Raw genomic sequence first — 22487 nt, 5'->3', positions numbered from 1 at the left:
CAGGGAAATAGTGGAGCTGAATGCAAAAAACAGCTCACTTTCTAAAGTGTATTCCTGGTTGGGAATAACAGGGAGGTCTGTGGGACCTCATTTCTCTCTCTCGATTGGGAGTTCTCGAAGGAAAACTGCTTTTAAAAGAAGGAAACCTAAAAGTAGTCTTGCTCTTTCTTGCCAAGGATAGTGAAATTAACATGCAGCTGGGCTTCTCTGATAAATGGATTCTGTTAGGTCACTGAGGGGGTGCATGTGACATTAAGTGATTTACAGTCCTTTACCTTAATGAAATTGTTTCAGCAAGATGACGCTGAAAGCTCTTAATGGATAGCTTTTCTTGATGTAATGAAATTGCATTCCTATGGCATTTAATATAAGGTGCAGTTATTATTTACTGGAGCTTTCCAAGGGCTGCTATTTGCACGGACAGTTCCGAACAAAAAGAGATCTCAGTAGCGGCACTGAGGCCAGAATGGCTTGTGATATTCTTAAGCAGATGAGTGTATTCCTGAGAGCATTTCAGTAGCTCGCCAGGGCTTCCAAGATCCTTCAGGAGACTTCCTTTCACCCAACCCTGCTAGTCTTCAGCCTTTTACATATATTCTTCTAATCTGTTTACAGGCAACTGGATTACAATCAGATCAGCTGTATTGAAGATGGGGCATTTAGGGCTCTGCGGGACCTGGAAGTGCTGTAAGTGTTGCTTCTTTCTCTTACTCTTCTGAACGGGAGCTTTGTGTCTGGGGAGCACTGATGTGGGAGCGTATCTGCTAGCTCAAAACCTTGTGTCAAAATGGTCTCTTATAAAGATACTTACATAACTCCTGGGGAATACACAGGAGACTTGAAATGTGTGTGCCCACCACGTGGGTATCATTTCTGTATGTTTAGGTAAAAATGTCTGTTGAAGAAGGACATTCAGATGTTCACAATACTGTTCTTGACGTGTTTCTCCTTATAACACAATATTCTCAGTCACAGGATCTGTGAGAATTCCTAGAATTGCTAAATATTAAGATAAAATCAGTTGTGTTGGAAAAATGACAACAAAAAAATAGACCTCTTTAGTCGCTGATAAGTTGGAATATTTTGCAGGTGCCATGCAATGGAAAGACATTTTCTCATTTTAAGATGTCATTTTTAATGGGATAACAGCATTTATTGAAAGGTGATTTTGTGATCCCCTTCCTAATTTTAAGAACCTGCCCATTGGGTCCATTTTAAAGTCTTCACTACTGACTTAGTAAAGCACAGCACGCAGATCTGAATTGTAATTGGCATCCTCTCCTTTCCTTGCTGGGTAGACATGGCTGACAAAATGGTTAGAGGCAACTGAGTAATCTCTACAGATCTTTGACTTGGTAAAATAATTGTAATGAAATTATTCTGATGAAAAATAATTTTAATATAAACTGGAGTAACTAAAGTGTTTGAAGTCGCCTGTACATTTCTGGGATTTTTTTTTTCCAGCCAGAGATTCACAAGTCTAGCTTTTAAAATACATTTGCAGATTTCTCCCCCAAATAAAATATTTTTCTCTGCTATAATTCTTCCCTGACTAAATTTATTCAGAATCCAAAATTGGGTTAAATGTGAACAGGTTTTGAATTTTTAGTCCATGTGGTAAAAGTTATCCAGGAATCATGAAATCCTCCTGAAAAAAAAAGATTCCATTACTTTATAAATTGAGTTTGAGGAACAGAATGTAATTCTGAAAAAAGTTTGATGTTTCGACAAAATAGCTCATTTTAGCAATATTTTCTATATGATTTTTATTTTAATTTTCAAGTAAATGCATAGAATTTCTAGCTGCGTCATGTGCAAAGTTACTAATTATTTTTAAGGACCTAACATAAGAATTGATTGATTGAGATAATTTGTTATAAGAATATATGCTGTTGTCTATCCACATGAGAAGTCACCTTTATTTCTGTTGATAACAGTCTTACTTTTTCTCCAAGAAAAACATTCAAAGTGCTTATCATACACAGTGTAGTTATAAGGCCACTTTTTATTTGTGTCCTAGACCCATTCATATACAAATCTCACTGCTGCTATTTTGGAGTCAGAATAATTAGGCTGCAACTATGATTTCATGATAGTAGTCTGATGACAAAACCACCGTCAATGTCATAAACTTGGTATATGAAGAGACTACCATGGGTGTTATTTAGTTGAACGGAGCTGATCAAGCCAAAAATGTGTTACTAAGTCAGTGCATCTAACTAGGAGTAGAAATAACACCAAAAATTTTATGGAAAATTTGCTAAATATTTTAGGTGGACTAAAATCCCATAAAGTACTTTGTTGTTAATTAAAAGAGCTTAAATACTTACTAGATATGAAATAATTCATATACAAAATATACTGAATATATATTGGGTGTATATAAGTGTGCATATAGAGAGAGAGCGAGAGAGAGAGGAAGATACGCATACACACACAGAGTACCCCTCTGTGCCAAGCGCTGTGCTAGACATTGAAAACTCTTTACCCACAAATACAATAACAGTTCATTTGATTCATCTGCTTATTTGTTCTAAAGTAATATCACTGTTTTTAGAAGAGTAAGTTCATGAAAACACAATCACCACATACATTGTGTTTGGCATGTTAGCAAAATATCTAAAAGGTGACTTAAAACTACTATCTTGAAACATACCAAAGAATAAAAATGTCTTACGATTCATGGAGTTAAAATCAAAATCCACAGTGTTAGGAACTCTTTTGAGGACTTTAATATATAGGTTTCAAAGAGATATATAATGATCAGAGTTTGCTATAAAGAAATAATTAAAATGAGTACATGATACAAGAAAATGTGAATTTCTCTAGCAATGACTTAAATATTTTATATCAAAATTTGATAGTCAAGAAGACATTCTTTTAATATGTGTGAATTTTTTAAATCCGCATAGTTCCTACAACCTTTTTTTTAAAAAAAGATTTTATTTATTTATTTGACAGAGATAGAGATAGCCAGCGAGAGAGGGAACACAAGCAGGGGGAGTGGGAGAGGAAGAAGCAGGCTCACAGCAGAAGAGCCTGATGTGGCGCTCGATCCCATAACGCCAGGATCATGCCCTGAGCCGAAGGGAGATGGTTAACCGCTGTGCCACCTAGGAGCCCCTAGTTCATACAACCTTTAAAGAAATTAAGTGATGAAAAATTTAAGGCTTATTGGATAAAGTACTCAAAAGACTGGGATTTATCAAGCCCAAATCTCTTGCTGAGTAAATTGAAAGTTCTTGTGTTGTAAACTTTTTTTATAGAAGTTTCCAGAAAGAAAGTTGTCTGTTTTGCTATTTTTTACCATGTATGACTCTTTACAGTGCTGCTTCTTATGTGGAACTAATGAAGGATTAATTAATTTGCAAATCACCTTAAATTTAAAGTTTCAATGTTTCAAGTTTTTTTTTTTTTTTTTTTTTAAATTCTGGGTCCATGAGCTATTCGTGAATGTGTGATTACACTGAGGCAAAACAGGAGAAGATGGAAGTAATCATCCTGGGCCACTGATGAAAATTTGTTAAATTAAGATATATATTAGGGCAGAGAGAGTGAATAAAGTTTAAGAAGGAAAAGTCCAGGTAAATGAAAGCAAGCGGAGGAAGTTTATCATTTGTATGTTGATGGAAACCTGGCAAATTGTGGAATTCTGATTGACACGATTCAGAAGTGTTTATTTAAAAAAAATGTTTATCTTTTTAATATGAAGATGCAATCTCAAAAATAACATTGGAAACTAAACCTAGATCAGTGTTTTCTGTTTCTTTGGACAGCAGATTCAGAAATGAAATATATTCCTTAAGTTGCAGGCTTTGTATGTTTTTTTTTCCTTTTTCCATAAAATAGGCATAATTTTATTTAATTGAGATGTAGAGATTTGTAGCCATAAAATTTCAGACTCTCTGCCAAATACCGTGCTGAGCACTAAGGGAATAAGAAAAGAATAAATCAAGATCTAAGTCTGAGAGGACCTACATGGTTACCAAGACTCACATTTTGTGTTTACACATAAAGATATCCTTTGTACAAGAATGTATTCTCATTACAAAGAGAAAATCTTGAGGTTGATCATAGAAATACACTTTCATATAGGAGAAAGTGTTCTCAAATAAAGAAGGACGATAGATAAATTTGTATTGTTTCAGAGGAGGAATTGATCATGACCATAACATATACATGACACCAGACATAATTAACACATACTTATTATTAATTTTAAAATAACTTAATTTCATTGGTTCCACATACTGCTCCATAACCAGACATGAATATCAGTATTGTTTTGCCAGCATCAATACTGAATAAAAAATACTGAGATAATTTATTTCTTCAGTTGTGTTATGCAAAGTAACACTTTGAGAAAAGACTCCAAACTCATAGGCATCAATTTCAGCATTCAATCAAAACTCTCTTTTGTGTGGAATCATAAGAAATTATAGTTCAAAATTAATGCATGTCTGCTGCATGTGAATTACTTTAAAAAAAATGTTATCCCCTCAAGTCACATTTCAGTATGATATGTACTATAAAGTTTTTAGCCATATAAAGTCAGCATAAATTTTGAGGGTGGGAAAAGGGGTCATTTGAAAGCAAATCCCTTTGAGAAGTGAAACCTTTTAGTTCAAACATCAGGATATATTTTAATGGTGTTTGAAAAAAAAAATCTCCTTTCACTTGAGTACAGAAAAATGCTACAGGCTTTTAGATAACATGAACCAACCAATTCGGTGCTTTATAGGTCCTTCATAAAGTGGTTATTTTTTTTTTCTTATGCAACTTAATTCAAATCGCTTGGATTAGTTCTTCTATCATTCAATACACTGCAAAGCTGCGTAGGAAAGAAAGTCGGCGTGTTCCAGATCTGTAGCTCCTGTGCCCTGCTTCACCGAAAAGTTGAAGTGCCCCTGAAGCCCCCCAATCACACCATTAACAACTGCAGCTTCCAGCTGGCCAGAAGTGGCCTCGCAAATGTATCTCGCTCAGTCCAAACGACTCAGTTCACGGACTCTTTGAAATATCTGAATTAGTTGCCAGTATTTAAAAGTTGGGAGGATAGAGGCGAAATTTTCCATTTCTGGCTTCTCCTGGGAAAATCCGATTGTTTGGCAGCCTTCCATTACATAACAGAGCAGCAGTCCCTCAGAGCTGAATATTAGCTGCTACAACGGAGTATCATTGCTAGCTTACCAAGGGCTTCCTGGTTCCCAGCTGTCTGCCTGCTCCTCTCCATCTCTTTTTCCCCATCCTGTGTCCTTTTTTGTACATACAACCTGCTTCTCTCCTTGTATGTCCCCTGCCCGGCTTCCAATGGCAAGAGGATTTGCAAAGTCTACTCTAAACCTTTCTCCATGATCAAATGTCATCCACCAGCCATTGATCCCGTCGTCTTGGCTCCTTCAGCAACTTGCATGCTTTCCTCCCCCCGCCATGCTGTCTTCTCTATACTGGAATCATTTTCCATCCTTGCACTGCGCAAACACAGCCCTGGGGTAGCTGTCTTGTCCCTTTCTTGTCACAGCCAGACTTCGCTGAAGGGAGGGGGAAAAAAACCCTCTACTTAATCTTATTAACTCGAAGTTTTTATAATTTGTGTACTTCATCTCCTCAGTTGGGCTATATGCTACTTTAAGACAGGGGGTGCCTGGGTGGCTCAGTCGTTAAGCGCCTGCCTTCGGCTCAGGGCATGATCCCAGAGTCCTGGGATCGAGCCCCACGTCAAGCTCCTCCGCTAGGAGTCTGCTTCTTCCTCTCCCACTCCCTCTGCCTGTGTTCCCTCTCTCTCTGGCTGTCTCTCTCTCTGTCAAATAAATAAATAAAATCTTTAAAAAAAAAAAAAGACAGGTTTTATGCCTGATTTATTTTTATACCATTCCATGTTGCCCTAAAATTAAGAACCATTTAGGAAATACTAGATGAATGAATGGGTAGTAGTCTTAGTGGAAATAGCCAAAATAATACAACAAACAATGCCTGTATTAGGGGAAAAGTAGGAACAATTTGAACCAAGAAAGAATTATGCTTATTTTCACCATCTGTGCCTTGACCACCCATCTTCTTGACTCCAGCATCAAGAAACCGTGATCACTACCACACCACAGTAAGCAAAGGACAAGATAGGTACCTGCATCATAAAACCGTTAGAAAGTATTAAGCTTTTAATAAACTGCTACAGCCTGACACTTTATCCCTATCCAATGCAAATACCGAATACAGTTCATGTTCTTGGTACTCAGATTTCAACAGCGGCGTGGCCAATATCCACAATAAAGAATACTTAGCAGGAGTCTTTGGGAGATTTCAAGTATCTTCATTTACTCGTGACACTAATTACACACAGTGCCCCTCTAAGGAAATGCAACAGCCCGATTTTACTGACTGTTGACTGTCTCTTGTTAATTCCGTAAGCAGTGTTGTAAATACACAGGTATTCATGCACATGGTGCCTAACAGAACATGTGAATAGTCTAAGATATTATGGCTAAAGACATAAATCTGTCATAAATATTTGATAAAACTGAATGAACAGGAATATGTTAAAGTATAACATTTATTTATCGTCTTGCTTATAATATAGGGTATTCTTTATGCCGTCTCTACCACGTAGTTGTCCCGCATAAACATAATCGCAAGGAGTTTTCTCTATATTAATATACAGAATGATCAATGAATTTTCATTATCTAAAATGTCTCACTTCTTTTTTTTTTTAATTTTACAGCACTCTCAACAATAACAACATTACTAGACTTTCTGTGGCAAGTTTCAACCATATGCCTAAACTTAGGACTTTGTAAGTAGCCACAATATATATATAAAGGTCAATTTAATCAATTAAGGGTTCCCCTAAAGTATTATTTTTCATAAACAAAGAACAGGATCATGAGTTCATTATGGGATAGAGAAGGAAAACACGACTTTTTAAAAAAGTGCTAGGTATGATATTTCAATAAATGAACTATCATTGTGAAAACACTAAAGCTTTCTTTTAAATGATATGCATTATGGGAAGTTGGGGGGGACATTTACTTGGAGCTATTGTGGAGGTCACATTTCATTAAGAAATGTAAGACTCCTTGATTGGCTGTCAGAAATGATAAATGGTAAATCTTTATGATTTTATTACTGTACACCAAGCAGACCTAATAAAGCTAAACTTGATCTCCTACATTCTTTGTAATATAAAATTACAGCATAACCCTCCAGTCCTTCTGTAACTAAGGTTGTGGCATCATTTATATTTAAAAATATCTTTTCAGGAGATGAACATTAAAATATCTTAGGTGAATAAAACTTGTTCTCTATAATAAAGTATTTGCTACAGCTATTTTTTTTTTTCCTGTTGGAGGAAAATTAATCCTTAAAGCCCAGGGTGGGGATAGTTAGTTAAAGCATTTTCAGAGATAAATCTCATTTGAACTGGGTTCAAGAATCACCCTGGCCTCAAAAATATGTTATATACAACATGTGGGAAATGGTGAGAAACGGAAGTAAAGCATTGAAGTTCTTGGGGAAAAAATATGTGTTTTTAAGTAGGATATAAATATAGATGTTGATTGGTTTTCAAAATAATTTTCAGTGTATAGTAGTTTATAACTGGAAATATATTACATTTATTTTTTCTCTTTAATGGAAAATCATTTGAATTGCCAGGTTTTTAATGAATTGCGTAACACCAATCTAAATGTCCTTTTTTGGGGTCACTAAAAGGTGGTGCTGTATGTATGATACAACACATCATTATCATTTCCTTGGAATATCATTTAACAAAATAAAGGAATTCTAAAAGTGTGCAGATATAACATAAATTTCATTTTCTTGGTGCACCTTATCTAACCAAATGAACGGACCAGTGCACTCAGACTGTATTTGATGAAATTCATTTCTTAATCATTAACTTTAGCTAATTTTTTAAAATACAAAGTGAACGAGCTCATAAGTGGCAAAAATGAGGCCATTAACATTGTAGGAGCATCTATCATCTGCATTTTTGATAGTGTGCCTTAGTTTCCCATAGAAATCCATCACAGTTTGTCTTGTGAATCAGGTTTTTAAAGTTTTATATTTTCATTTCAAATTTGCGCACATCGATTTGAATCATTGTAACGTGCTTGGTTTAGATGAAAATATTTCTAGAACAGTGAGGTGGTGGGTGCTATGTGGTTTCCAAAGGATGTCACTCTGACTTCCAAGCAAACTGAGCTGGAGGTCACCCAGCTTTCACAAAATGTAGCTTTTTGGTCTATGGCACACTGTCTACCTCTTGATGCAAGACAGTCTGTTCCATATCTACAGGCTCAAGGAGAATGTAAAACAGTCATCTAACTTGAAATTCCCTTGCTTTGGTTGTTTCATTATTCTATATTTTCACTGCTACTTAAAAATTCCATTTTTATGGTCCAATTATCTTTCTGGACTGAGTTCCATGTTTTAATATCCATTACTGTTATTGGGTTAGAATTGAGCACATCAGCTAAAAAGGACTAAAATGGTATTACTGTGTCATAGATGATTCTGGAAATGATGCTTTGATTTATAGCTTTGGATGTCCTTTTCTTTAGTTTGAGAAAACATAAAAGCCAATTTGAAGTCATTTACCTAATTTAGTGGATACATTTGTCTGATATTTTATTAATGGAAAAGTGCTATTTGCCACTTGGAATGGAGCCATGCTCTGGTGTGGATCCCTGCCAACACAGAGAGGGGGGCTCACTTAATTCCTTCACTCCCAGACATTTATGTCTTTTCATTTCAGTTCCTGCTCTTTGAGGATAGGGTCCCAAGAGCCAAAAGCAGCTAATCCCTTTTTCTGCTATTAAACAAAAAGAAGGAAATCAGAATAGGGACCTGAAAGAAATGTTTTATATTGAATTATTATTCTATCTTGTTCAGCAAAAAACGAAAGTGAGCTGCTAAAAAGATTTTGCAAGCAGTCCTCCAGAAACTAACAGCAGCAGGACTAACTGATGATTCACACTGGGAGCCACAACTTTGATTAACATGCCCCCACCCCTGCCCCACCCATTACCTCCCCTTTCCCCTCCCCTGCCCCAGCTGGCTGTCTGTATTGGGACTGCAAAGCAATTTGCGTTGGACATCTCTTGTTTCTTTTTACCCTTTTGAGTGAACATAGGAAAACCATTTTTATGGTCGTGTTCGAGCTCCTGGATGTTGGCTTAGCTCAGAGGTAAATGAAGAGAAACTCGATTCTGCGGTTGTACACCAGTTTAATTTTTAGAAAACTAATCAGGTTGGGACTTCCTAAGCTTTGTCTACTGACATGTTAAGAAATAAAGCTATAGATCATTATTAAGACTTTTTTTTCCTTCGATTTTTGAAGTAACTATTTTCTGTTTTCTTGCATTTAACTTGTCTTTTTCTCCTCTAGTCGACTGCACTCGAACAATCTGTATTGTGACTGCCACCTGGCCTGGCTGTCTGACTGGCTGCGCCAGAGGCCCCGGGTTGGTCTCTACACTCAGTGTATGGGCCCGTCCCACCTGCGGGGCCATAACGTAGCTGAGGTGCAAAAACGAGAATTTGTCTGCAGCGGTAAGGGAGAAAGAACCTTTCTGTTGTCTTATTTTATGCTACTGTGTCGGAGAGCTGTGGCGAATGCATGCTCTCAAAGTTTCCGTGTTGCTTGCTAACGTGTGCAATTGTGCACTAATCACTCTATGGAAGTCCTTGGTTTTAAGGATGTTGAGAATAGGTTCTAAGACATGTGTGCGTGATTGGCAAGGACAGGTTCCTCTGAAGGGAGGATGAAGGATTTCTCTATTTTCACTCCTGGGGAAATCTAGGAAGTTTCTAGACTTTAATTCTGTTTGCTGCTTATTTTCCTGTTAAGTAATAATGTACGTCTGCTTTTATGCTAATAATTGGAAATATGGTTAATCCTGGATCCCTGCTAGGAAATTAAAAAAAAAAAAATAGCTCAAAAAAAAAAAAAGAAAAAAGAAAAAAATATCTCAACTGTAGTTGCAGAGTGACAAAGTTCTTCTCGTAAATACTAGTGGTTCACGTCTACTTCTAAGAGATAAATGACTAACTTCAGGGATGGAAATCTGGAAACAAAAATAAGGCACGGCCTATGTAAACTATCAGTAAGTGACATTCACTTAGTTCTTTCTATACGTTCCAGTGCCAATCTAGATATTTCCCATATATACACCTCACTTCACCTCCCCAACTGTAGTGAAAAGTAATATTATCCTTATACTAGAGATGAAAACGCTGAGAAAAAGATGCAAAGTAGCCTTGTCCAAGATCATATAGCTGAGTCCAAGGATCTGAACGTAGGCAGTCTGCTTACCAATTCATATATATTGATATTTATGTTTATATTTATTTAGAAAGTAATATGTTAATAGCATCTGATACATATTAACGTATATCTTATAAATACAGGGCTGGTTCTGCTTGAGAAGTGTCTGGTCAAAATACAATAACACAAAAATTTTAAATATATATAATGCATCACAAATAGCCCCTTAAAGGAGGCACGAGAAGAAGTACTAGCAGAGGATTCTGATTGATTGTTGTCTTTTAGAACTTTTTATGTATTTTTTTCACACTTTTTATAACCCAGGTGAAATTTTCTTGTAATGTCATGAAATGGGAATGTTCTCTTCAGGTCTGGTTGCTTTTTTAAAAAAAATTAAATAATGAAATGACTAACAGTTCGTTACTAACCACTTTTTTCTCTCTTCACTTTTCCCTTCCTGTTTTCTAGATGAGGAAGAAGGCAAGTTCACGTTTCTTTTATAGACTGAGACTATTTTCTGTAAAGTTTGAGAGCTTGTTCCGAGGGCTTGGGTTAGTCAGGAGCCTGCAGGCCCCCCTGGCTTACGCTGCCTCGCGCGGCAGATCAGAGCAGCTTCCCTGCTCCGATAGCCACGTGTGTGCAGATGCCCATTCGTACCACACGGCCGACAGTCTGTTGTTCGTCATTCCAGCAGTGAAATCTCATTTCAAAACAGGTTTCCAAATACTGAGTAGTAAAAATATGTACCTGCAGGTAACTACTCACGCTAACATTGTAGGCCATGCAAAGCCGAATAAAAGAACTATCTAGATTTAACAATTACAGAATGGCATGTTACAAATTATTATCAGCACTTCAAAGACAGAGCAAAATTGGAACCTCTCAAGACGTCCAACTTAGCAAGATCTAACTTTCCCCACATTTACTGGTGCATGATTACTTATTTAGAATCAACAATTATACCTTCCAAGAGGAAAATGTTACTGTTTTCCTTTGTGTTTTTTTGAGGGTAGAGTAAGTTATGCTGCTTAAGTGTAATAAAGACCAAACTCTATTTAAGCTTATCAGAAATGAAATCTAGGTTAGTCTGAAACTGCTGCTTTTTTTTGGAACTCAGAATAGTTTTGAATCAAATTCCAGTTTCAGGTCTGAGGTTAGCCTTTCTTAACAATTATTTCAAGTCTGAAAAATGATCGTTTTCATAACTAGTTTTAAGAATCTCATTTGCTTCATCTGAGTGTTGACCCAGAACTATAAATGCATGCTGCCTAAAATATATCTTAGAACTATAGGGCCAATCTGATGCTCCGATATTTAGAGAAATACATTTCTGTTCAATAACATGCTTTGTGTTTTGAGATAAGCTCATGTGTTGCACAATTTGCAACTTTGGGAGGGAAACTATCATTGCTGTTTGTTTCTCTTGCAGGTCACCAGTCCTTTATGGCGCCTTCTTGCAGTGTCCTGCACTGTCCAGCTGCCTGTACCTGTAGCAACAATATCGTAGACTGTCGTGGGAAAGGTCTCCCTGAGATCCCCACGAATCTGCCAGAGACCATCACAGAAATGTATGTGCCCTGAAATTTCCTCTCCTCTCTCCACCTCCACAGTGACCCAACCCATGACTTTCTTTAGAGAGTCTGGGTTTCTCACAGGCAAATGGCATCCATTAGTTTAGACAAAATTCCTTTCAGAATTACATTGAGCCTGACTCTTGCTTAATGCAATAACTTGTTGAAGTCAAGGGCTAGCTAGGGTTTTTCTTTTTCTTAACATAGGCAGAATTAAAAGGAATGCATTTGAATGTCCCTTTTCTTGGGACGGTGTTATTAGGTCATTTAGGAAAAATAAGAGCAGGTGTACATCGTCTGACCATTTGGGTCTGTCGATCTGCCCCTCCTGTCCACGTCTAGCTTGGAGCGAGGAAATACTAGGCGGACCAAACGGCGGTAATAAATCCTAGAAACAAGATAACTTGATGGTGTTCTGCCTCTTCAGGAGCTCGCATGTTAAAATCCAGTGTCACTGTTCTGTTGGAACTATTGTAGAGTGTACTGCAAAGTAGAAAAAAGGATAAAATTATAAAGTCAGAATAGATAAGAGTTTTAAATTGGTGAGCATTTTAACCTATGGGAGCCAATGGCTATCTCCATCCAAAAAGTTAAATTAATTGTCTTGACAAAGTATTTCTGTTTTGTATGCAGCTGCTGCGTGCATCTGTTCTTGCCAAATATAAGTCATGTGGGTAAAACAAGGTCATGTAAGATGTAAAATGAACTGCGTTTCCCACCTTGAGAAGCAAGCACGAGGGAAAATCTTTACTTCAATATCCGTTAACTAAGACAGCACCTCTTAAGCTCTCAGCCTATCATGTTATTGGTTTAGAGGCCAATTCTTAAAGTTTAAATAAATAGTTTTGGGCATTTTAGGTTGAAATGATAAAATAAGACTAACTTCATAGAAGTCTACATAGTAGGCACAAAAATTAAGTTATTTTCAAAAACTATTAATTTTTTGTCAGTTCACTGCTTTAATTTGCTTTATATGAGACTAACTTTAATTCACAAGGCCCACTAACATTATTTAAAGTATCTAATAGGTGCTTAGAAGTATGCTTAGAGCTTCGCAGGGTAAGGCATGATAATCTGTAAATTCTCTAGAATCTGTGATTGGACACAGACATGAAATACCATGTGCACATAATAATATTATCATCATCAAAATTTTAATTTTGCTCATAGAAGGCATTTATAAGTATTTTTTAGCTGACCTTTGGAAAAAGAATAATATATGGTTTTGGAAGAGGCAAGTGGCATTCCACAAAAGAGAAACATCAGGAATGAAAGACAGAGGTTGTGGGGAACATTATGTTTTAGAGATTGTACAGTTGAGCCTAATTAGAGTAACAGGTACATGTTGGGGCATCATGGAAAATAATGCCTCAGAAAAGACATCTCCATATAATTTTAAAGCCACAGATTAATGAAGGACTTTTATCTTAATCAGAAGATGTAATATATGATGAACTAGATAGTAGAAAGACATAGTAAGTTTTGTAATAAGGGAATAGTATATTCATCTATCCAGGCAAGAGCATTTATTAAGTAAACACTTACTATAGAAAAGGTAGCAAGAATTTTCCAGAGATCGTCCATCAAGTGACTAGCAAATTTGACATGCAAATTAAAAGCTATGAAATGTATAAATTAATTCATGTTGTAAGAGAGGAACAAATGAAGTTCAAGGTAGCTATACAGAGGCGTAAAGTGGAGGCCAAGCTACAGTGGTTAATTACAGGCAGCAAGCTTTAGTAAGACCCACAGGTCCACCTACCATTCACTATCTGTGAGATTGTAGGCAAGTTATTTATCCTCTGTGAGACAGTCTCCTCCTCTGAAACTAAGGGTTATTAATTTGAAATGAAATAACACGTGTAGAGCTTTATGTGCTTTGCATATAGTAGTTATGCGGTAAGTGAGACCTCCATCGTTGAAGCCCTCATATAAGAAGTCACATCTGAGGTAGTCCTTGAAGGATGGGTAGGGAATAGAAATGCAAAAATGAGGAAAGGGCTTTCAAAATGAATAGAACATCAGAAGCATAGGCAGTAAGTATGGAAATGCAAGATACAACCAAACAGGAGCTCAGTGTGGCTTTTGGAACCTGAGAGAGTGCAGGAAAATAAAAATAGAAAGGTAGGTTGGGACCAATTCATGGAGGGCCTTGTATAGTATAAGGACCTAAGTCTCTATTTGGAATGCATTTGAATACGGAAGTTTTAATCTGAATCTTCAAGAATTAATCTGACAGCTGTGTGCCAGTGGTTGTCAGAAGGATAGACTGCCAGGCAAGAGGCCTCCTTAGTTGGCTGTCATGTTGATGGAGGGGAGATGTCGTAAGAGCAGGAGCTAAGTAGCAGTAGGAGTGATGATGTGGAAGCGGATATGGTAGTTAATACAGGAACAGAATTCATGGCATTTGGCATTTGGTGAGATGAGGGACTAATGGAGAAAAATGAACCAAAGATGATGCCAGAATTTCAAGTATGAGGGATGGGAAACTGGTGGTTTTATCATTGTATAGAAGAGGCTGAAGGACAGGACAAAAACTAGGAAAGAAGATAGTGGTGAACAAAATGTGTGAAATTCTGAGGTGCCAATGGGATTTTTAGAGGTGGTAAAATAATACAGACTATAATAACTTAGACAAGACAAGGCCTTGAGGCAAAGATTTTGGAGTAATTAATATTATAAAATAAAAATTCATGGTTAAATCCGTGAAATGGTCAATAGAAAGGAGAGCAATAGAAGAGAAACCCAACAGAACTAAGTAAGAGCAGCAAAGGGCCAGAGTGAGAGAGAAAGGGGCTTAGTTTGGCTGAGAAAGGGTATTTTGAAAAAAGACAGTTGTCATTGTAAAGGACAGACTTGGATTGATTTAAAGATATAGAAAGCTGCCATCATTAGGGAGTCAGAGACAGTGGGTTTAGAGAGAAGAGATGAGAATGTGAGAGTTAGTAAGATCTCTGTGGGAGCACGATTGTCCTGGACACAGGAGTTGGGGGGATCAAATTCTGATTATAGGAAAGAACAAAACACCGCCGTGGGTTGGACAAAAGAACAGTGAGTTGTAGATATAACAGACCGAAAGTAATGTGTGACATTTAAAGTGGTTTATCTCATGTAGTCTGTTTCATTTTTTACAACAGAGCGTCCCTTCCATTTTGTATGCTCTATAGATTTTGTATTAGCATGAAATTTAGTAACATAAAAGTTATACTAAATAATAATGTCCCATCGGGTTTGCCTGTATTGAGGAGGTGGTGTACCAGATAAAGCTACAATAAATTAAATTTATAAGTAGTGATGACAACGTACATGAAGCTCTAGGTGAATTTCACTTCTCTGATGATTACATTATCAGCTTTATCAGTAGAGCATCTGGTAATAAATCATATTGATCTTCAACTCCAACAAAATACCCCATTACCATACATTATAGTGGCATAACTTACTAGTTTAGTAACTCATTTCTTTTATTACTCTTTTATTTTTATTAGTATAAACAACATCAGTAAGATTGATCAAATACAGAAGTAAAGCAATGCAGCATCTTTTTTCATTTTTATAGATTCCAGTTTTTTAATACATGATGAGCTAAGAATTATAAGCTCCCTACATATTTTCCAAACAAGTTTTTAATCTGGATTTTACCATAAATTATAAGTAGAATTACTTTACTGCTGTTTATCAGACATTTCATTCAATGCTGTTGAGCTGAATTCCTCCTATGTGTGACATCCCTTTATTCCTGCCACTGTCTCATAATATAACTCTAACAAAAAGAAAGTGTGTATGTGCTACATGTAGGAGTGACCTACTACCTCTTATTCTAGGTAGAGAAACTTGACTCATGCTTTTTTTTCTTCTGCGTTGTGCTTAACGACTGTAATTTCCCACTGCTGGTACTCGCTCAAACAATTATTTGTTAAGATAGATGGGAAACGTTCTTTTAAAGTTAGAATTGGAATAATTTGTAGAAGAAGGGATAGCAAGAGACCAGCATTTATCTAACAGTGTTGGATGCTGTACACACATTATAGCATATGATCTTCTCGTTGACGTTTGATGTGGGTATTTATGGGAATTAAATAAAATAGGAAAACGAATGCAGGAACATATGCTAGATACATGTTGGTGGATTTCTCCAAGAGGCCTCATCATCCTGATGAGCTTACTATGCTCTGGGGTCTGTCATCTCATTTGTAGGCTAGGAATCTTATTTTAGCTGCACCTAAATACTACAGTGTGTTTTATATGTTTATTTATAATATATGTTACTTATATATGTTATATACATAATATTGTGTGTGTTCATTTAAACATCTGTCTTCCCTACTGAAGTAGGAGCTCTGAAGCTTCTATCGAAGGCAGAGGCAGGAACTGGTTCTGTTCTGATCTCCACTGAATGAATACCCAGCAACAAATCTAGTACATGGCGCATAATAGGCACTTGATAAATATAAAATAAATATTTATTGAGTAAGTGGTTAATTTAAGCATTTACAGCAAATTGATCTCTAGAAGGAGCTGGAGGTGCCTGGATCGCTCAGTCAGTGAAACGTCCGGCTCTTGATCTCAGGACTGTGAGTTCAAGCTCCACGTTGGGCATAGGGTTTACTTAAAATAAAAATAAAATAAAATATTTTTAAAAATAATAAAAGGAGCTATATTAAATGAAATTAAAAATAAAAACTGAAGAAACAGCCTTTTCTCTCCCTGTAGAACAAAAAAAATGGTGCTTTTCAGGCGTACAATAAGTAAGAGAAAATTAATAGGACAGTTAATGGAAAGGGCTAAAATGGGCTATAAACACTTCAAATTCATTTGTTAAATTTGCCTGTTCCCCATACTGGCTTGGATTCTACTCTCTGCAGGTGTCTGAGAGCTCCTTTTTATTCTGTTCTAGGCTGACCCAGTCAGTATCTACTAGGTAGTCTCCCTTTTTAGATACGTTGGTTGATTCAATCATCCTACAGATAAATCTTAGACATCTTCTTTCTAAGGCCATATTTCTTCTGTAATGAAGCCAATAAACATTTACCTCAAATCCTCAAAGACTGACAACTTCAGCTTGCTGGCTTTTCGTGTTTTGTTTTTGTTTTTTAATGAGGTCAGAAATGTTAAGCAATCTTGTTTAAAGTGTTTCAGTCATGAAGTGGCTAAACTGGCCTCAGTCTGAAAGTTATCTGATTCCAGAGCTTATGTTCTCTCGTTGATCTAGCTGCGAAAAGAAAGGTAAACATGGCGTGGGCTTGTTGGAATATTGTAGAAGAGAGAATTGAAAAAAATCAGGAGAAAAGGCTGACTGATACTCACAAAAACAGGGCAAGACAGATTTTGAGAAACTTACGTATGAAGAGAACACAGGAGGAGCATAAAGACAGGCATTAAAGGACAAGAACGTGTACAAAAGTGAGAGCTGTTTCACATCACTTTCTACCTACAACTACCATAGTGTCGTCTCTCCTCTTCTCTGTCACATATTCTCATATCTCCCTGGATTTTATCTGCATAGAACTTACCATGGTGTAATTTGATATTGTGATTAATGTCTAGATTACCCTGAGTAGACTGCAAACTCGGGGCAGGGCTGTCTGTTTTCCTCACCATTTCTGCCCCGACAGCGTAGTAGGGATGGGGAAAAGGATGGTGTTGGGGACAAGTGCAAGGGGGCCGGTGCACACAATCTAGAGAGCCTCCAAGCCTCCAGTCTTCCTGGTAAACAGAAAATGTGACAAAGGAATGCAGACTAATGAAGATAAAGAGGAAAAAATAGAATGTGTATAGATAGCATAAGGTAAAATAAGTTTAGAAGCAAGAAGCTGTTGCCCCCACCGAGATCATCCCAGCACTCTGCTGCTTTGAACTCTGCTGGTTAAAGATGGAATGCCTGAGGCAAGTCTTACCTGTAAGACTGGATCTGGCCCATGGCAACAGAATTATTAATAGCAGATTGATTCTCTATATAACAGATCCTCAGAATTAATTTCTTAAATTACGTTTGAGATATAAAATTTTGAATACAAGATGATGGATTGTTATAAAGTAGACATTTAGTTCTCTTCAATCTAGTTATAGATTTTCTGTGGCATATCACCTGTTCAGACCATTATGCAGAAGTTCCATAAATCATGGAAAATAGTAGGAACATAGGTTGTAACAATGTAGTACATCTTGTTTAGTCTTATGTCCTCCTGCCTTCCCTCTTGGTGGCCTCGCTTAGGGCTCAGAAGTTGGAAACCATGCGATTCTTTTATTTGTTGAGAGAAGAAGTTCAGGGAGAAGTTCAAATTTGGGGAGGGAAAAGATGGTAACAAAGTTCTCAGCCCAGGTCTTCTGAGGGTTGTTTCAAGGTTTTCAGAGATGGATTGGAAATTCTCAGAAGCTAGAATACATTTTCTTGGGCATGCTATTCAAATAGGTAAAGTGGAAAGGAAGCTCATTGTTGTGTAAACTACTGGTCTGCCTCTGCTCTGACAGCAATAAAGAAGGTTCTTCAAAGAGATTCACAATGATGGAGGTTAGATGGGAGGCTTGGGAGTACTTTTGCTTCTTTTGTTTCCTCTGGATCACTTGCATGCATAAAGAAGAGAAAGAAAAGAGGGCTCTTGAATGGTATATCTTATTACAACCTACATTTATGATGCTGAATATAACTTCTAAAGTGCTTGTTTTTCCTCCGTTTCTGTTTAGACAAACACTCTTGCCATCTACTTTCAACCTTTTTGCAGGCTATTTCTGTATTTGCCCCTTCCAAATTTTTGAATCCTTAATTCTAATAAATAACACTTGCCAAATTGAACCCACATACTGTAGGGCAAAGTCATCTGACTTTCCATAGGCAGGGATACCGTAGTTCGATTTGATTTAACGTGTTTTTATTTTTTTTTAAGATTTTATTTATTTATTTGACAGAGAGACAAGCGAGAGAGGGAACACAAGCAGGAAGAGTGGGAGAGGAAGAAGCAGGCTTCTCACTGAGGGGGAGCCTGCTGCTGGGGTAGATCCCAGGACCCTGGGATCATAACATGAGCCCAGGCAGATGCTTAACTGACTGAGCCACCCAGGCGCCCTGATTTAACGTGTTTTTAGGTTCCACATTCTATACTAGATTATTATGAGAGTTATGAAATCAAACATGACTTTTTAATTATTTATCATGAATTTAGTATTGTCTCAGCTAGTAGGACAGCTATCATGTTGTGTAATTGGCTGATTTTCTTCTCATATGCCAAAAGTTTGAAAATAAATTTTAAAAATAAATGCAGCATGCAGTTTGACTAATTTTATACATATGTAAATTACCTTGACTTTACTATCTAGGCAGCATAAACTAAGTAAAGCAAATAATACCATTTTTAATGTAATTTGGTGAAAGAAATAGTCCATAATCTGAGTTTGCCTTGGTAAATAAAAAGTGCATTGATAATTTCAAAGTGACATTGTTTTCACTGTGAAAACATGTTTCACTATCAAAGTATTTAAAAATTTAGAGATACATCCAACTTAAGAGTTCTCAGGTGCAAGAGAGAATAGGTAGAGTTAAGAAAATATAACAGTGAAAATTCGAGCAGTTCTACTGTAATTGATAGTTTTACTAGACCACTTGTTAACAACTGAAGCACTCATTAGCATTTTGCAGTTTTACACATTCCTGATATTTTTCTTAACTTCAAATCCACTTGCAGAATTAGCTAGCATATAGCATGACTGTTGGCTTTAAATTTTGTATGTATACAGTTTTGTACTTTGCAGGCTAACTGATGTGACAGCACTCTCCTAGTCTATGTCTAGTAGAAATATTTATGACCTAGCACTTTTAAAAAAATCATCTTGCATCATAGGTAAAGCCTTTTTTTATGATAAAGAAGCTTGCTTCAGACCTACTGAAACAGAATATAGGAAGCTTTTTAGTCTCTAAAGGTTAGCAGAAACCTTTTAATTCTTCTGTATTGTAGAAAATAAATTTGTTAAGTTTTTACATAAACCTAATTTCCAATATGGAGCTATCACTCTACATAACTACTTTGATGTAGAGAATTAGAAACACATTTACATATTTGGTTCTGAGATTCTTCCAATAGCAGAAATTTGGTATGTAGCCCCCAAATCTCATAAGAAACTAGCTTTTCTTCTGTCAAGTAATGTAGTTTTGTCTAGAAATGTCATTAAGTAAACAACCCCAGGATCAAAATAAACCACCATCAAAATATATACATAAATCCATAATTCAGCTCTGATTATGTGCTAACACAGAAAAACAAAATAGTATGATTTCTTTCTGACAATATAGGATGAGTAGTCATTTGATATAAAAGAAGTTGTTCATGCAAATGTTGGTCATCCTTATTTTTATTTCCTCATGTTTTTGGATTATATTTTCTTCAGTTTTCATATTATGATTCCATCATGAAATAAGCACCCAGAAAAAGACATGACTTGATAAATGTGTATATTGTGGAGTGATTGTCAAGATCAAGGTAATTAATACGTGCATCACCTCACATAATTAATGTAGTTAACTCGTGTGTATGTGGTGAGAACACTTAAGATGTACTCTCAGTATTGTATTAACTATAGTCACCATGCTGTACAGTATAAGCTCCTCAGAATTTTCTCTTTTTATAACTGCAAATTTATAGCCTTTGACCTATATCTTCCCATTTCCCCATCCCCACAGCTCCTGGCAACCACCATTTTATTCTCTGTTTCAATGAAATTGGCATTTTTTTAAAGATTCCACATACAATTGATAGCATGCAATATTTGTCTTTCTCTGACTTATTTCACATAGCGTAATACCCTCCAGGTTCACCTGTGTTTTTGCAAATGACAGGATTTTCTTTCTTTTTGTGGCTGAATAATGTGTGTGTGTGTGTGTGTGTGTATTACATATATGTGTGTGTCATATAGGCATATATGTCATATACATATATATATGTTATATATATATATATATCACATTTTCTTTATCCATTCATCTGTCAAAGGACATTTAAGTTGTTCCCATAAGTTGGCCACTATGCATAAAGCTGCGGTGAACATAAGGGTACAGACATTTCTTCAAGATACTAATTTCATTTTCTTCAGATATACACCCAAGAGTGAGATTGCTAGGTCATGTGACAGTTCTGTTTTTAATTTTTTGAGGAACTTCTGTACTGTTTTCCAAAGGGGCTGCACCAACATACATTCCCACCAACGCTCAAGGGTTTGCTTTTCTCCACATCTTTGCCAGCATTTGATATCTCTTGTCTTTTTGATAATAGCCATCCTAAAGTTCTGGGGTGACAACTTATTTTGGTTTTGATTTGCATTTCCCTAATGACCAGTAATGTTGAGTACCTTTTCATGTATGTATTGACCAATTTTATGTCTTCTTTGGAAAAATGGCTAAGTCCTTTGCCCATTTTAAATTGGATTATTTGCTATTTTGCTACTGAGTTTTATTAGTTCTTTATTTGTTTTAGTATTAACCCTTATGAAATATATGGTTTGCGAATAGTTTCTCCCATTCTGTTGGTTGCCCTTTCAATTTATTTTCTTACATGTTTTTTATTTCTACCTAACTTCACAAAAAAGCTATATATGTAACATATGTTATATGTATGTATACACACATATTTTATGTGCTTTTTTGTTGAGATGTGTGATCATTTAAACAGAAAGCTATAATGGCTTTCTTAAGAGAAAGACATAGAAGACTGAATCAAAGTTTTACAATATTAGTTAAAAAGAGAAAATAAGTATGGTAAAATTATAAATAAATTGGCAAAAAAGAAATACTAAAATTTCTAGAGTGGAGATTAAGGTGGTAAGGCAAGAGAGAAATTCCAACTGGTTTCTCTTAAAAAAAAAAAAAATCCAAGGAGTCTGATGAGTATTATTGCAACAAAAGAAGAACATGTGGGAAAATAGCATTTCTTTTTCATGCACTACATACTCAACAAATATTTTTGAGTGCCTACTCTGCTCAGGCATTATGGAAGAAAGGACACACTCCCAGCCTTCAAGATGTTTACAGTACAGAGAATTGAAACCACACAAAGAGAAAATTTGAAAACTATGTGATAAGTAATAAAATACACATAGGGAATACAGAGAAAGGAGTACCTTGGCTTGCCTGGGAGAATCAAGGAATCTCCGGGTATGAGGATGTGTCTGGCAGGCAGAGAAATGGTGGCTCTATAAACAGAGGAAAAAGCATAGGGAAAGTCCCAGAAAAGTCAGAGGTAGTATATGTTTGAGAAATTAAAGCAGTTTTTGGTTGCTAAACATAAAGTGGAAGCCTGATCTTGAAGAATCACCTTTCCTAATAACAATAGTATACAAGGAAGCATTTGGAGCCCAGTACTAGCATGATGAGATATGTTAGTGAGAAAAATTGCCCTAAGATGAAGTGGAGAATGGTTTGAAGGGAAAGAGTACACCAGGGAAGTGATAGCAACAGTCTGTAGGGTGTGGTGAAGGCCGGCGTAGTAGCAGATAGGGATGGAGGGCAATCCCAGGAAGTGACCCTAAGGATTGTGTTTGATTCCCTAAAAACTTCTACAGAAAAGAAAATGGGGACCCATCAGAAGTAAAATAAGACCTGTGTAGACTTTAACATGAAAATGAAGACAGCTGGTTCATGGTCAAAGTGTTCTTTATTATCAGACAA

The 22487-nt window shown here is 36.4% G+C and overlaps 1 protein-coding gene across 4 annotated transcripts in view; it reads left to right on the top strand.

The window, feature by feature from the left end:
- Positions 1-22487, top strand: part of SLIT2 (slit guidance ligand 2) — a 310878-nt gene that overhangs the window by 176650 nt on the left and 111741 nt on the right. For 2 of the 4 annotated variants that reach the window (XM_019796534.2, XM_019796533.2), the window contains exons 6-10: positions 616-687; positions 6720-6791; positions 9387-9550; positions 10734-10745; positions 11695-11833. In XM_019796534.2, coding sequence (XP_019652093.1) covers positions 616-687; positions 6720-6791; positions 9387-9550; positions 10734-10745; positions 11695-11833 — 459 coding nt within the window. The remainder of the gene's footprint in view (positions 1-615; positions 688-6719; positions 6792-9386; positions 9551-10733; positions 10746-11694; positions 11834-22487) is intronic. The other 2 variants (XM_011221190.3, XM_002916360.4) reach the window with 1 other exon arrangement.

The sequence above is a fragment of the Ailuropoda melanoleuca genome, chromosome 11, assembly GCF_002007445.2.
Source record: "Ailuropoda melanoleuca isolate Jingjing chromosome 11, ASM200744v2, whole genome shotgun sequence".
In the NCBI taxonomy this organism is placed as follows: Eukaryota; Metazoa; Chordata; class Mammalia; order Carnivora; family Ursidae; genus Ailuropoda; species Ailuropoda melanoleuca.
Note: the sequence above shows the minus strand (reverse complement) of the source record. Positions and strands in the feature narration are given on the sequence as shown.